We start from the raw sequence: 13753 nt of genomic DNA on the forward strand, positions 1-13753 counted from the left end.
AGCAAAGTGATTTGGAGATACATAAAGATATATAATATTCTTTCTAAAAATTCTTTTCCATTATAGGTTTTATAACATATTGAATATAGTCATCAGTACAGTAAAACCCTTGTTCTTTTTTTAAACTCTCATTTTGTTAGCATTTCCTTTATGACATGATATTCTACTCTGTTTAGTTACATAGATTTTCTTAATTAATTTATTTTTTATTGAAGGATAATTGCTTTACAGATTTTTGCTGTTTTCTGTCAAACCTCAACATGAATCAGTCATAGGTATACATATATCCCCTCCCTTTTGAAATTCCCTCCCATCTCCCTCTCCATCCCACCCCTCTAGGTTGATACAGAGCCCCTGTTTGAATTTCCTGAGCTATACAGCAAATTCCTGTTGGCTATCTATTTTACATATGGTAATGTAAGTTTCCATGTTATTCTTTCCATACATCTCACCCTCTCCTCCTCTCTTCCCATGTCCATAAGTCTATTCTCTATGTCTGTTTCTCCATTGTTGCCCTGTAAATAAATTCTTCAGTACCATTTTTCTAGATTCTCTATATGTGTGTTAGAATACAGTATTTATCCTCCTCTTTCTGACTCACTTCACTCTGTATAATAGGTTCTGGTTCATCCACCTCATTAGAAATGACTCAAATGTGTTCCTTTTTATGGCTGAGTAATATTCCATTGTAAATATGTACCACAACTTCTTTATCCATTCATCTGTGGATGGACATCTAGGTTGCTTCCATGTTCTATCTATTGTAAATAGTGCTGCAATGAACAGTGGGATACATGTGTCTCTTTCAATTTTGGTTTCCTCGGGGTATATGCCTATGAGTGGGATTGCCGTGGTTTTATTCCTAGTTTTTAAGGAATCTCCATACCTTTTTCCATAGTGGCTCTATCAATTTACATTCCCACCAACAGTGCAAGAGCATTCCCTTTTCTCCACACCCTCTCCAGCATTTATTGTTTGTAGATGTTTTGATGAGGGCCATTCTGACCAGTGTGAGGTGATATCTCGTTGTAGTTTTGATTTGCATTTCTCTAATAATGAGTGATGTTGAGCAGCTTTTCATGTGTTTGTTAGACATCTGTATGTCTTCTTTGGAGAAATGTCTGTTTAGGTCTTTTCCCCACTTTTTGATTGGGTTGTTTGTTTTTCTGATATTGAGTTGTATGAGCTGCTTGTATATTTTGGAAATTAATCCTTTGTGGGTTGTTTCATTTGCTACTAATTTCTCCCATTCTGAGGGTTGTCTTTTCACCTTGCTTATAGTTTCCTTTGCTGTGCAAAAGCTTTTAAATTTAATCAGGTCCCACTTGTTTACTTTTATTTTTATTTCCATTACTCTAGGAGGTGGGTCATAGAGGATCTTGCTTTGATTTATGTCATTGAGTGTGTTCTGCCTGTGTTTTCCTCTAAGAGTTTTATAGTTTCTGGTCTTACATTTAGGTCTTTAATCCATTTTGAGTTTATCTTTGTGTATGATGTTAGGAGGTGTTCTAATTTCATTTTTTTTACATGTAGCTGTCCAGTTTTCTCAGCACCATTTATGGAAGAGGCTGTCTTTGCCCCATTGAATATTCTTGCCTCCTTTGTCAAAAATAAGGTGCCTATAGGTGCATGGGTTTATTTCTGGGCTTTCTATCTTGTTTCATTGGTCTATATTTCTGTTTTTCTGCCAGTACCATATTGTCTTGATGACTGTAGCTTTGTAATATAATCTGAAGTCAGGCAGGTTGATTCCTCCAGCTCCATTCTTGTTTTTCAAGACTGCTTTGGCTTTTTGGGGTCTTTTCTGTTTCCATATGAATTGTGAAATTTTTTAATCTACTTCTGTGAAAAATGCCCTTGGTAATTTGATAGGGATCACATTGAATCTGTAGATTGCATTTGGTAGTTTAGTCATTTTCACAATATTGATTCTTCCTACCCAGGAACATGGAATATCTCTCCATCTGTTTTTGTAGTCTTTGATTTCTTTCATTAATGTCTTATAATTTTCTGTGTACAGTTCTTTTGTCTCCTTAGGTAAGTTTATTCCTAGATACTTAATTCTTTTTATTGCAATGGTGAATGGGGTTGATTCCTTCATTTCTCTTTCTGAGCATTTTATTGTTAGTATATAGAATAGTTAGATAGGTATTTTTATTCATCCCCTTGTGATGATGGTTTAGTTGCTAAGTCATGTCCAACTGTTGCAACCCCATGGACTATAGCCCACCAGGCTCTTCCAACCATGGGATTCTCCAGGCAAGAAAACTGGTGGATTGGCATTTCCTTCTCCAAGGGATCTTCCAAACACAGGGATTGAACACATGTCTCCTCCATTACAGGTAGGTTCTTTACCATCTGAGCCACCAGGAAAGCCCCATATTGACCCCCTACCACACTATAAATTTCTTGAGCACAGGAATCATATCTTCTTCATTTTGGCATGTTTCATAGTACCTCTCAATGCTTGAATAAAAGAATGATAAAGACTGCTAACTTCTTTTTAATAACTACTGATTACTCAGTTTCGGGCATGAATTCTGTGCTAAGAAGGTATAGATGCCAGGCAACCCTGATGGCATGACTTCTTCTTTATCACTCACTTTCCACATCCAATCCATCAATGAATATTGTCAACTCTACCTCCAAGATATCTGTAATCAAACCTCTCTTCTCTACCCCTACAACTTCCTCCCCAGAACAAATCACCATTATCTCTTACCTATAAAAGCCTTTTTAAACTGGTTCCCTCACTTCTACTCCTGCCCTGCCTAAATCTATCAGCCTAGTGAGATCTTTATAAAACTTAGATCATTGCCACCTGCTTAACAATCTCCAGTAGCTTATTTCCCACTACACTGGAAATAAAACACAAACTTCCTACCTTGACCTTGAAAACTCTGTGATCTGGCCTTCGCACTTCCCCAGCCTCATGTCCCTATACTATCTACCTTGCTCACCATGTTCCAGCTCTGCTGAGCACTGATCCTCATTGTCATGTTTGCTCAAAGCAGAATGAGTAGGTTCTCTTGGTTCTATTGAGGTTCTCACTGTTACTGGACATTGTCTTTGGGCTTCATGCATTTAGTAGTGGAGATGATTTAGGGAGTGGCCAGAAGCAATTCTAAAGGTTTTGAGACTTGACTTTGGGCAAAATCTTTGTGGAGTTCATCATTTTCCTGAAAATTGATACTCCAATACTGAGTTTGAGCTGAAGGAGGTATTTGGCTTAAAAGGAAAAGAAAGGAAGTCTTGTATTATTCCTGCATTCATTCCCAAGGGACACTATGGTATTACTGATAGAAACTAAGGCTGGAGGACAAACATGCTCCACCTTCTTTATCACTCTGGGTGTTGGTTTAGGAAATTGGGCATCATAGCAGAAGCTGACTCAACAGATGGTATTCTGTGAACCTATTGTCATTTTCCCTGTGTGCTCATATGAAGTCACCCTCAGCCCTCTGGTGTTACACCCTTAGCTTTTATATATACAGGGAAGAGAGAAAAACTCTCTTTCATTATTCAGATTCTTGACTTGCTCCCCTTGCTCCTAGAAGCTGTGAAATATGCACTATCCACCTCCTTGCCTTTGGGATCATTGACAAGAAACAGTCTATGATGGGTATGTTTTATCTGCCTCTACATAGATATGTAAACTAGAATATGCTTCACAGCCAAGTCTGAAAGAGAATTATAAGTACTGTGTTTCTAAACTACTAAGCATTTTTCTAGCCCCTAATATTTGCAGAGCTCTTCCACTTCTTTCATATGGTTGCCTCCCTCCAACCTCCTTTAGAAAAATAGGTGTCCCCGTGTTTTAAAGATTCTAATGTGAAAAAACGGAGAAATGAAAGCAGAAAGTCAAGTGTAAAAGCCCTAACCAAATGAGGGTATTGCTCTTTACTTTCATACTTGGAAAGTCAAAAGACACCCCTTGACATACATCACAGCATTTGAGGGAGTCTTACTCCCAACCCAGCATTCCTTTCCTTTCTTATTCACTACTCTGGGTTTCTTTTTAGCCTTGAATGGATCCTTAGGTAGAGGGTGGAGAGGCAGGGGATTCAGCAGATCGTTATAAAAGAACTTGACCTGGCTATTCCAAGAGGGGAGGGGAGGTAGAAGAAGTGGGGAAGGTGGAACGGCAGAACTGGGTACCAAAAGTCCCCTCTACATAAAGTACCTATATCTCAGATGACCAAAATTATAGCTCCCCAACTGAAAAGAAAGGTCTTGTCTTAAAGTTCTCTTTAAAATCATACATATGTATATACACACACATATACATAGATATACACATACTTACCCGTACATGCACATGTATACTTACCCATACATACACTTTCACACATTTACATACATATACATGTTCCTCCTTGGTTGGATCTGTGTAAGGAAGGTCTCCAGATCAACAGGGTCCTCCAGCTAACAGTGTGAGGGTGTGAGGAGGCCTTCAGAGGTCTGTATCCCTTCATGGTGATCAAGTGGCTTTTGCCTCCTTCTGTCAGATAAACAAGCCATGCATTGTTTTGTTCACTAGCTGTGGACAAAACAGGCTTCCCTTCCTGCTGAGCGGGCCAGATGAGTTTGAATTCCTTCATTTCCTTCATGTGGGGCAGGTAGAATGTGCTGGTAGGGGCGGAAGCGGCTGGAAGAGCCATAGAAAGTAAACAGAGCTAATCAAGGACACCATTTTGTGCTTCTCATCTAAGCACTTTTAAAAGAGGAAAGAACCTGCAGTAGGTTATGACCCAGACCTTAAGCCATGTATAACCCCAAGCAGTAGGGGCCGTATTTTCCTTCTTGCCCTGGGTTGGATCAGAGCCAGGGTTCTCTTTTTGCTTACCCCCTGCCTTCCTCCCTCCAAGTAGTTCTTGAGGGGTCTGCTGAGAGCTAGGCTCAGAGACCAGTAGTTCTCTTGGAAGATATTGGGGTGACAGCCCTCTAGAGCAGCTAGAGAGTGACTCCTCCTAAAATTGGTCCACTTCCCTCCCCTCACCTCTCACAACAGCCTTTACAAGGGAGCCTTAATGACAGATCTGTCATTTCCACATGCATGTGCCCACCCTCCTTGCTCCAGGCCAGGTTCTTATCCTCTGAGTGCTTGAAAAAGATCCAGTCACCTTTACTTTCCCCTGAACAGAGGAGGTGATGCTTGCTCATGTTGTCTGGAACTTAGCTCTGCTAAGTGAGAAGTTACCCACTTTATCCCAACCCCACCTCCCAGTCTCTCCTTTCTAAATCCCAAACTGGCCAAACTGCTCAAATTCCTCTCTTATCATCCTCTCCCCAAGGATTTCTTGAGTATATACTGCCCATGTCCATCTGTCCATCATATCACCTCTTCTGGTGACTCCCCAACTCTCATACTCCCATCCTGCCTCCCTACCTAAGGCAATCCCCAAAACATGCTTGCATCTCTAGTCAAAACTTCCACAACCCATCTGACCACTGACAGGGCCAGGCTGCCATCACATTTGTTATTCTTTATTTTGTTAGGAAATGGGGGTCAGGAAAGCATTTTTATGGACTGGGTTACAGAGTGGAAGGAGAAAGGCACTTGGTGACCAGATTTGGGAAGGCTAGGTACCCAGACCTGAGTAATGGGATTAGAAGTGACTGTTTATTCTGATGCTGTTTCAGAGCAGGGCTTATTCCCTAGTGTAGTGCTATTACCAAAGGTACTGTATTCCCTAGTGTATTGTCAGAATGTGGTTATTACACCAGCAGCATCACCATCACTCTAGAGCTTTGTAGAAAGTCAGAATCTGGAGCCTACTCTCGATCTATTGAATCAAAATCTGATTCAAGATGGCCAGGTGATTAGTCTGGCCACTGAAGTTTGAAAAGTGCTACTCTAGAGAGTTAGGCTTGATTTTTGAACCTTCTCTTAATTAGTCCTCTTGCTTTCCTCTTCATGTGGCTTGAAGAAATTCTTTTTCTTGCCACTAAAAGTACCTTATCCATTATTATTTGGGGTCAAGGATGATATTAATAATGGATATCTTTTACTGAATGCCTTTTGTGTGCCAAGCATGCATTGCAGATGAGGAAATTGAGTCTCTGTGACATGCCCAAAGCCAAACAATCAGTGTGTGGGAAAGCTGAATCTCCACCCCAGATCTGCAGGCATACTAAATCCCCAAACTCCCCCCTTACAGGACTTCTGATTACCAGAGGAGGGTCTGTGGGCTTACTTGGATGGCACCTGCCTTTTACAGGCACATGTAAACAAAAGTCCTTTCAAACTTCCCCAGGAGGTCCAGAGGGCAGAGTGGGGAAGGGGTCACCTGGCATGGTTTCCCCAGAGAGGAAGGGCCCTGGGATATTTCTTGGTCTGAGGAAGCCCACATAAGCTCTCTCAGGGGCCAGAAGTGGCTGAAATTGGGATCAGAGGCCAAAGGAAAGTGGCCTGGAGATCCTGGAGTATTATGAAGGGAAAAATCCCAACTCTGAATCCCCAAGAGGAATTAAATTCTGATGCTTGAGCTTGGGCTTAGGGTATGTAATAAACTTCTGTGGGGCTGCTCTGGGTCCTGGCTGTTGCATAGGTCAGTGAGGATATCATGTGGACCCCCAGCCTGGGGCTGAGGACTGTTACCTCAGAGTGTGCCATATAGTTGGAGAGGTTGTTTGTGACAATGGGCTTTAATGTTTTATTTTGCAGAGAGGAAACAGAAGCCCAGACAGGGGGAGTAAATTGCCAGAGGTCAGAGTAAAGTCATGGCAGAGGCAGGGATGCTGACTCCAAGCAGCACTGTTTTGGAGTTGGAGTCTCTGGTGTGAAATGCAGTTTCCTCTGGGTCTGCTCAGATGCCCATAGGATGGGCAGACTCTGAAAATATGGTCCAGAATGGTTTGTGAATCTTTCTGTCTCAACAGGAGATCCTGGGAGATCTCTAGGTTCCTTGCCCCCAGCTATGTAAAACCAGCTGTAGTGCTACTTGCTTTGCTGGACCTGGAGGCTGCTGGGCCTGGCTGATCTGGGTTTTCCTTTTCTGGGGCTCAGAGGACCTGCGGAGATGGCTGGGTGGAGTCAACCCAGTCCAGGAAGCACAGGAATTCTTTTAAGTGTATGTGTCTGGGGTATTTTTCTCTCTCACTTGCGTGTATTTAAAAAAAATTTTTTAGACACCCACTTTATCTTTCCCAAACATCATTTCCTTGCTCCTTTCCTGAGTTCTAGCAGTGGCTGGGGGCCCAGCTTCCTTATTGGCCTCTGAGCTATGTAAGGGGGTGGGCCAGAGCTCAGAGGAGGCTGGAGTAGGGAACAGGAGGGCTGTTTGTGCTGCTGGAACTGCCTTTCATCCTTCCCTTTGCCACCAGGGTGCTGGCTACTTTCTGGAGCAGCGTCTTCACTCCTATCCAGCTCTTGACACTGGCCCTCATTCCCTAAGGTGGTGGCCTCCTCTAGGCCCAACCAGGCTGATGGCCATACCTTGCCTTCGGTGCTATTCCTTTCTGTTCTTGGAATTGGGACCTGACTGTGCCTGAGCCCCTTGGAGCACACTCAGGGGCTTGGGCTGATGGCCCCTTCTCTCACAAGGTTTTAAAGGAAGGCAAATGAGTCTCAGCTAAGGGAGGATCCAGCCTGCAGAAAGAAGCCCCAGGGGCTGGCTGGAGGGGTTGTTGAGGACCGTCTGAGCTGGCTGGATACCTAGCCCTCTCCTAAATTATCTCCCCATCCTGGGCAACTTCCATGGTAGGTACTACTGGTAGCCATGGCCATCATGGCTGCTACCCTTCTTCCCCCTTCTGCTTTCTTTCTTCAATATCCCTTTCTTTTTGCTTCCTAAGAAAGGAATTTTGGGGTAATGAATGATGTGTGTGTGTGTGCTCAGTCGTGTCCTACTCTGCAATCCCATGGACTGTAGCCTGCCAGGCTCCTCTGTCCATGGAATTTTCCAGGCAAGAGTACCGAAGGAGGTTGCCATTTCCTACTCCAGAGGATCTTCCTGACCCAGGGATCGAACCCACGTCTCCTGCATCTCCTATACTGGCAGGCAGATTCTTTACCACTGTACCACCTGGGAAGCCCCAATGAATGATAGTGTGTTTAATAGTGCCTTAGGAGAAAGGGTAGGAGACTGTTGCCTCTATAGCTAGATTGGTGGTTGGCATTCTCTTTTACCTCTTTGCTTATTTCTTCTCATCCTCCTTCCCCACTGCCTAAGGAGGGAATGGTTTAAACTTTAGGACTACCGAGACTGTCTTTTTCTGACTGCTTCTTGAGGGAATGCCTAGGAGAAGACTCAGGTATATAAGCTCTTTGAGATAGATCCCTCTTTGGGGAGGTGGGGGCATGTGGTATCCTAACAAGGGTTGGAGGACCAGAGCCTCATTCTCAACTACTGGTTACTAGCTGTGTGTTCTTGGCAAAGCAGTTCAGCTCTCTGTGTCTCTGTTTCCACATCCCATAAAAGGGGGCATAATAATGGTGCTTACTGATAAGGTTGGAATGAGGATTGAATCAGCTAATGCATGCAAAGTGCTCAGTGCCAGGTACATCTTAAGTGTCTAGTAAATGGTCCCTGTTATTTTTTTAATAGTTAATAAAATTAACTATTAACTTTAAAAGTTAATAGTATATTAGGCACTATGCTGAGTGAGTTCACACGTGGGACTGCATTTAATCCAGACTTTAAGTCATGAGTAAGATTTGTTGATTGTCTCCATTTTACCAGTAAAGAATTACAACTCAGAGAATGAATGTGCCCCCAATGACACAGTTAGGTTTAGAATATGAGTGTGGACTCACTCCAAATCTAGGGCTCTTTAGGAATAATAGTAGACCAAGTATTAGACCCGATAGATGGTTTCCTCTCCTTTCCCAATCTAGGATTAGAAGGCTCCTGTTCTGACTGCAGTTCCTGCACTGGGGTTTTCCTCCCTGTAGCTTGTACTTTTCTCTCAGTGTTCTCAAAGCCTCCACTTTCTTGCTTCTATCTCCTTTAAGGTTGTTTCCCACTCCTGGAGAAACCCTGGAGAGAGTAAGGAGGCTTTGTAAGCTACCTTTCAAAGTTTGGCAAGGGTGATGCTAGTGGAACCCTGACAGTGGATGGGCAAATCTGGGTGGAAGGATTCTTGAACTATCAAGAAGGCTAAGTCTGAGCCGACAAATCTTAATACAGTACCCTCTCCTTATTGACCATATGCTATACATCAGTATGTGTCCCAGAAGCTTTGAGAATGTTCTGCCTCATCCCCATAGTAACATAACCAGGTAAGGATTATTGTTCTTTTTTTTTCTGATAATAAAACTGAAGCTCAGATGGGTTAAGTGACTTACACAGAATCACACATCCAAAGTGGTAATGTTAGGCTATGAACTTAGTAGATCTGACTCATTTGTCTTTGTCTTATCACCTTTGGGCTTGATATAGTTCATAGGGTGAGACTTGTGTACATGAAATGATGATGATCAATATCAAACATTATTTTTGATGGGCTAAATTGTGGGGACTAGATTACTAAGGACAAGCTCCATGGAATAGACATTACTTGAGCAGTACCTTGAAGAACAGGTGGGGCTTAGAGTACCAAAATGGGAGGGGGCATTCCAGGCAAAGGGAACACAGTCGTAACTGAAACTCTGTTCTAGGCAGTTGACAAGCATTATATCATTTGAACACTAAAACCCTATTAATTAGGTACTAGCATCACCATCTTACTGTCATAGCAGCTAGACCTCTGAGAAGTAAAGGCACCTGTCTAAACAACAGAGCTTGTAAGTGGTGGAGCTGGGATTTTAACCAATGTCCAATTCCAGGGCCTGTGTTAGATTCTACTAGAAAACCAAAAGCAAAGGCACAAAGCTGGTTGCAGAGTGTGATTGGAGCAGAGACATGAGAAGTTAGGTTGGGTGGGTAAAGATAGCTTAGAAAGGGCTTTGAAAGTCAGGTCCAACCAGTGAAGATTCTTGAATAGGAGAGTACCACAATCCAATTGGTATTTGACATATGATCTAAAAGCAGTGACTGGAGGTAAAACCAGGTGAGACTGGACGCCAGACTAACACAGTATTTTGGTCGCAAAATGTTAAGGGCCTGGACTAGAACAGGAGCTGTAGGTGGCAGGTTCTGTGGAGGAGAAGTGTGGTTATGTGGAATAGTCTCAGTGAAAATAGTATGGGTGTGGGGAGAGAGAGAAAGAGGCCAAGCCAAAGAGATATTGTAAAAGAAGATTCAGTAGAACTCTATAAGGGATTGGATGGTTGTAAAAAAGGTGGTATCAAGGCTGACTGCCCACATTTTAAACCCTGGACTCAGAACTTCAAAAATGCTGGATATGGAAGAAGAGCCCCAAATAAGAGAGGTACCCAGTTCTCCACTGTATCCTTAGTGCCTGGAACTGTGGTATATAGTTAGATACACATGGTACTTAGTATCTACTAGTACATAGTACCTCTATGAGATGCTTTATAAATAGTTGTTAATGGATGACTCCTGGGTAACAGCCACTGGAGAGAATTCTAGCAACATGGTTTTGTGTGTGAAACTCTGGAGCAGGCACATTCCCCCAAGGTCTTCTAGTGCCTTCAGCCTCCCTGCTGGCACTCTGAAATCCATAATAGAACAGTGGTTAAATATGTGGCCCTCACTTCCTCTCCTTCCCATAAATTTTCACTGCTGCTGCTGATCTGTGGCTCTGGTTCCTGACCTTTGGCAGGCATCTTCCAGTTCCCTTCCTTTTATATCTCCTTCTCTGTGTCTGGCCTGTTACTACTCAACACATGTTTTCACCAGCAAGGCCATTTTCCTCAGGACTACTTTTTCAGGCCTTAGCCCTCTAGAGCTCTGCCCTGCTGGGATTTTCTGTATTTCTGCCAGGATAAGGGGCATTCCCCATGAATATGGATTCAGCTCTAGTCTCTCTACTGCTGCTCCTGGGAGGTAGAGAGCTGATTTATCCCACTCTATAACAAGCATGTTGAAAACCAGGGGCCTTATCTTAGTCAACTGTGCTTCCTCACTGTCTAGTATGGAACCTGCCACAGTAATTGAATGAAAAAATTAGTAAATAAACTATCATCTGTTTATCTCTCTGTCATCTCCTTTATTTATCATCTGTTTCTCTTACTCTGCCATCTTGTTCTCTGTCATCCATTTCTCCCTATATAGTTCCCTGTACTCTTTCTCAGACTTCTCCATTTCTGTCATTTGTTTATATCTGTACCATCTCTTCCCTCTTACCTCTGTCATCTACCTGGCCCATCTGATATCTGTCTTTCTCTCCTTGTTTCTTCTCCTCTCCTCACCTCTCCTCCTCTGTCCTCTCCTCTCTTCTCCCTTCCCTTCCCCTCTCCTTCCTCCCCCTGCCCTCTTCCTTCCCCCCCTCCTCTTATTCTTCTCCTCCCCACTTTCTCTCCCTCTCTCATATCAATCATCTCTTTATCCTTTGGCACTACCTGTGCCCCATACATGCTCTTCCCCACTTCCAAGGGTGGCTTCTATTCATGTGAAATATACCAGAGCACAGGGATGGGTCCTGTAGAAGCCTGTCAGTGCAAGAGTTGTGGCTGCAGCCTCCCGCACCAGACAGGTACTGTGGTTGCATCCAGGGTCTTGGCCTCAGACCTGTTTCTCTTTATTCACCCCTGCCCTTGAATAGCCAGTCTTCCCTGTTAGCCTAGTACCATGCCATCTATCACGTTATTCTATTCTCCCTGGCTGAAATGAGGGTTCCTTGCCAAACTTCTACCTACAAACTTAGCAGCCTCACCTCTGTGGCCATCTTGTCCTTCCCTCTTTCAATGCCTTTACCAGTAAGTTCTCAGGAATAAAGCCTATGCTTGATTGATCTCTGTATCCCAAGAGGTATGTACAGATGGTACACAGTACACAGACAACAAATGCTTATCAAATTGAATGAGCCCAAAACTGGAGAATTGACAGTCAGTTGGTGTTGACTTGTTCAAGCTTCTCAATGATTTACCTATTTCTTTCTTAGAGAAAAATGGGAAGATTGGCTACATTTATTTTTTCTCAAAGAAAATTTAGAGTGGGCACACTGTTCATTGAGCAACAGTACTCACATATTCCACAGATAATTATTGAGCATCTACTATGTGTCTGGCATTGCTGTACATGCTTGGGATATACCCATGACCAAAAGAGCCCTATGACTCTAAAATTCTGTATGTCCATGGATTGTCTTTGGGTTGAAGGAGATTTGAGTTCTAGGAGCTGAGTGGGTAGCTGCTAAGATTCCTACACCAGTTCCTTGCAAGATGTGCTACTTCATTTAAGGGAAAGAGGGGGTGGGGGGCGGAAGCTGCCTGGGAAGTGATTTCAGCTCTGGTTCCCTAAGTTGACTTCCTGTCCCTTTTTTTCTGTAGGAGAAACACCCCTGTCAGTAGGCCGCACTCATGGCATGTGGCCAAGCTGCTGGAGGGATGCCCTGAAGCGGCTACCACCATGCATTTCCCTTCTGAAGCCTTCAGCTTGTCCTGGCATTCCGGCTGCAACACAAGGTGAGTCTGGAACCTTCCCTTCAAGACAGGCTGGAGGCTAGACCACCCAGCCACTCAGGAGTGCTCTAGTACCCGGTGGAGGCTATAGAGCCCAGAGTACTATCCTGGAAAATGAAGGGGGGTGGGGCAGTCCAGAGGGCCTGGCTTCCGATCATCATCTATTGCTAACTCTCTGTGACTTTGGGACAGTCCCTTTCCTTTTAGAAAATGTTTCCTTGAAATATTTCACATGGCTTGCAAGACACTTCTCTTTCCTGTTCGTCACCTTATTTCCTTTGCAATCTCTTTCCCTGGCTCCCTATCATCCTAGTCTCTGTTGTCGGTGACCCCGGGACTGGGTTCTGGTCCTCTTCTCTAGCTCTAGCGACTCACAGTGACCACATCTAGTGTTTTTCATCCAACTCTGTCACACAACCAAAGCCTTCAGAATGGGGACCTCCCTGAATAACAGGGTCCACCCGCAATGAGGATCTCTCAATTTAGGGAGCTACCCAGCAAATGCAGAGAACTTTTTAAGCAAGCCAGAGCCAGCAAAGCTGCTAGCTTAAGCTGCCTTTTCCCTTCCACAGCAAGATCTTCCCTCTGAGAAGGAATTTCTGTTGATGAGGCTCAGGGAAGCTAAGGGTTGAGTTTGCCGGGACTCTGTATCTTTATTTGATATTGGAAGCCAGGGGTTCAGGGCAGAGGCAGGGGCAGTTTTGTTCTGAAAGGATACACAGAAGCACATTCTGAGCTTGGCTTCTGTTTAAGTGGGGGTGTGGCTGTTTTCAGCAGGAAGGGTGGTGGGGGTGGATAGCAAATCTCCCTGCCAACAAGGAATTGATGGATTCTTAGCCCAGAGGTCAAGTAAGCAGAGTGGCTAAGGGGCAAGGCGGTGAGCAGGAATTAGGAGAGGCTGAACTAGGGGATCTTGTGGGTGCCTGCCACTGCTCAGCTCTGGCGTTCAGAACTGTGACCTTTCTGAGCCGCCTGCAACCTCTGGGGTTCTAGTGACAGGGAGTTACTGGCATGACTTGGCTCAATCTGGCTTTGTGTATGGAAAATGGTACTTAAAATTCAAGATTGTGTTTGATCCTAGTTCCATCATTGGTCTCCCCAGTTTGGCTTTGCTGTGGGGGATGAGGGCAGCCTGGGTGGGCAGGGGCCACTATAATGTCAGTAGTCATAGTAGAGGGGATGCTGATAACAATAATCATGAAAACAACAATCAAGAGAGGTGCTACTCTCAACCAGGTGTTCAACCCTCACTAGGCACCTAGAGCTTCACTTTTATTATCTGAT

The 13753-nt window shown here is 43.9% G+C and overlaps 1 protein-coding gene across 4 annotated transcripts in view; it reads left to right on the top strand.

The window, feature by feature from the left end:
* The window catches only part of SHROOM4 (shroom family member 4), a 241808-nt gene that overhangs the window by 179526 nt on the left and 48529 nt on the right, over nt 1-13753 (top strand). For 2 of the 4 annotated variants that reach the window (XM_061137900.1, XM_061137904.1), the window contains exon 3: nt 12338-12472. In XM_061137900.1, the coding sequence (XP_060993883.1) occupies nt 12338-12472 (135 nt within the window). Of the gene's footprint in view, nt 1-7303; nt 7703-9071; nt 9224-12337; nt 12473-13753 lie in introns of those variants that run through there. The other 2 variants (XM_061137903.1, XM_061137902.1) reach the window with 2 other exon arrangements.

This window comes from Dama dama, chromosome X, assembly GCF_033118175.1.
Source record: "Dama dama isolate Ldn47 chromosome X, ASM3311817v1, whole genome shotgun sequence".
NCBI classification, from domain to species: Eukaryota; Metazoa; Chordata; class Mammalia; order Artiodactyla; family Cervidae; genus Dama; species Dama dama.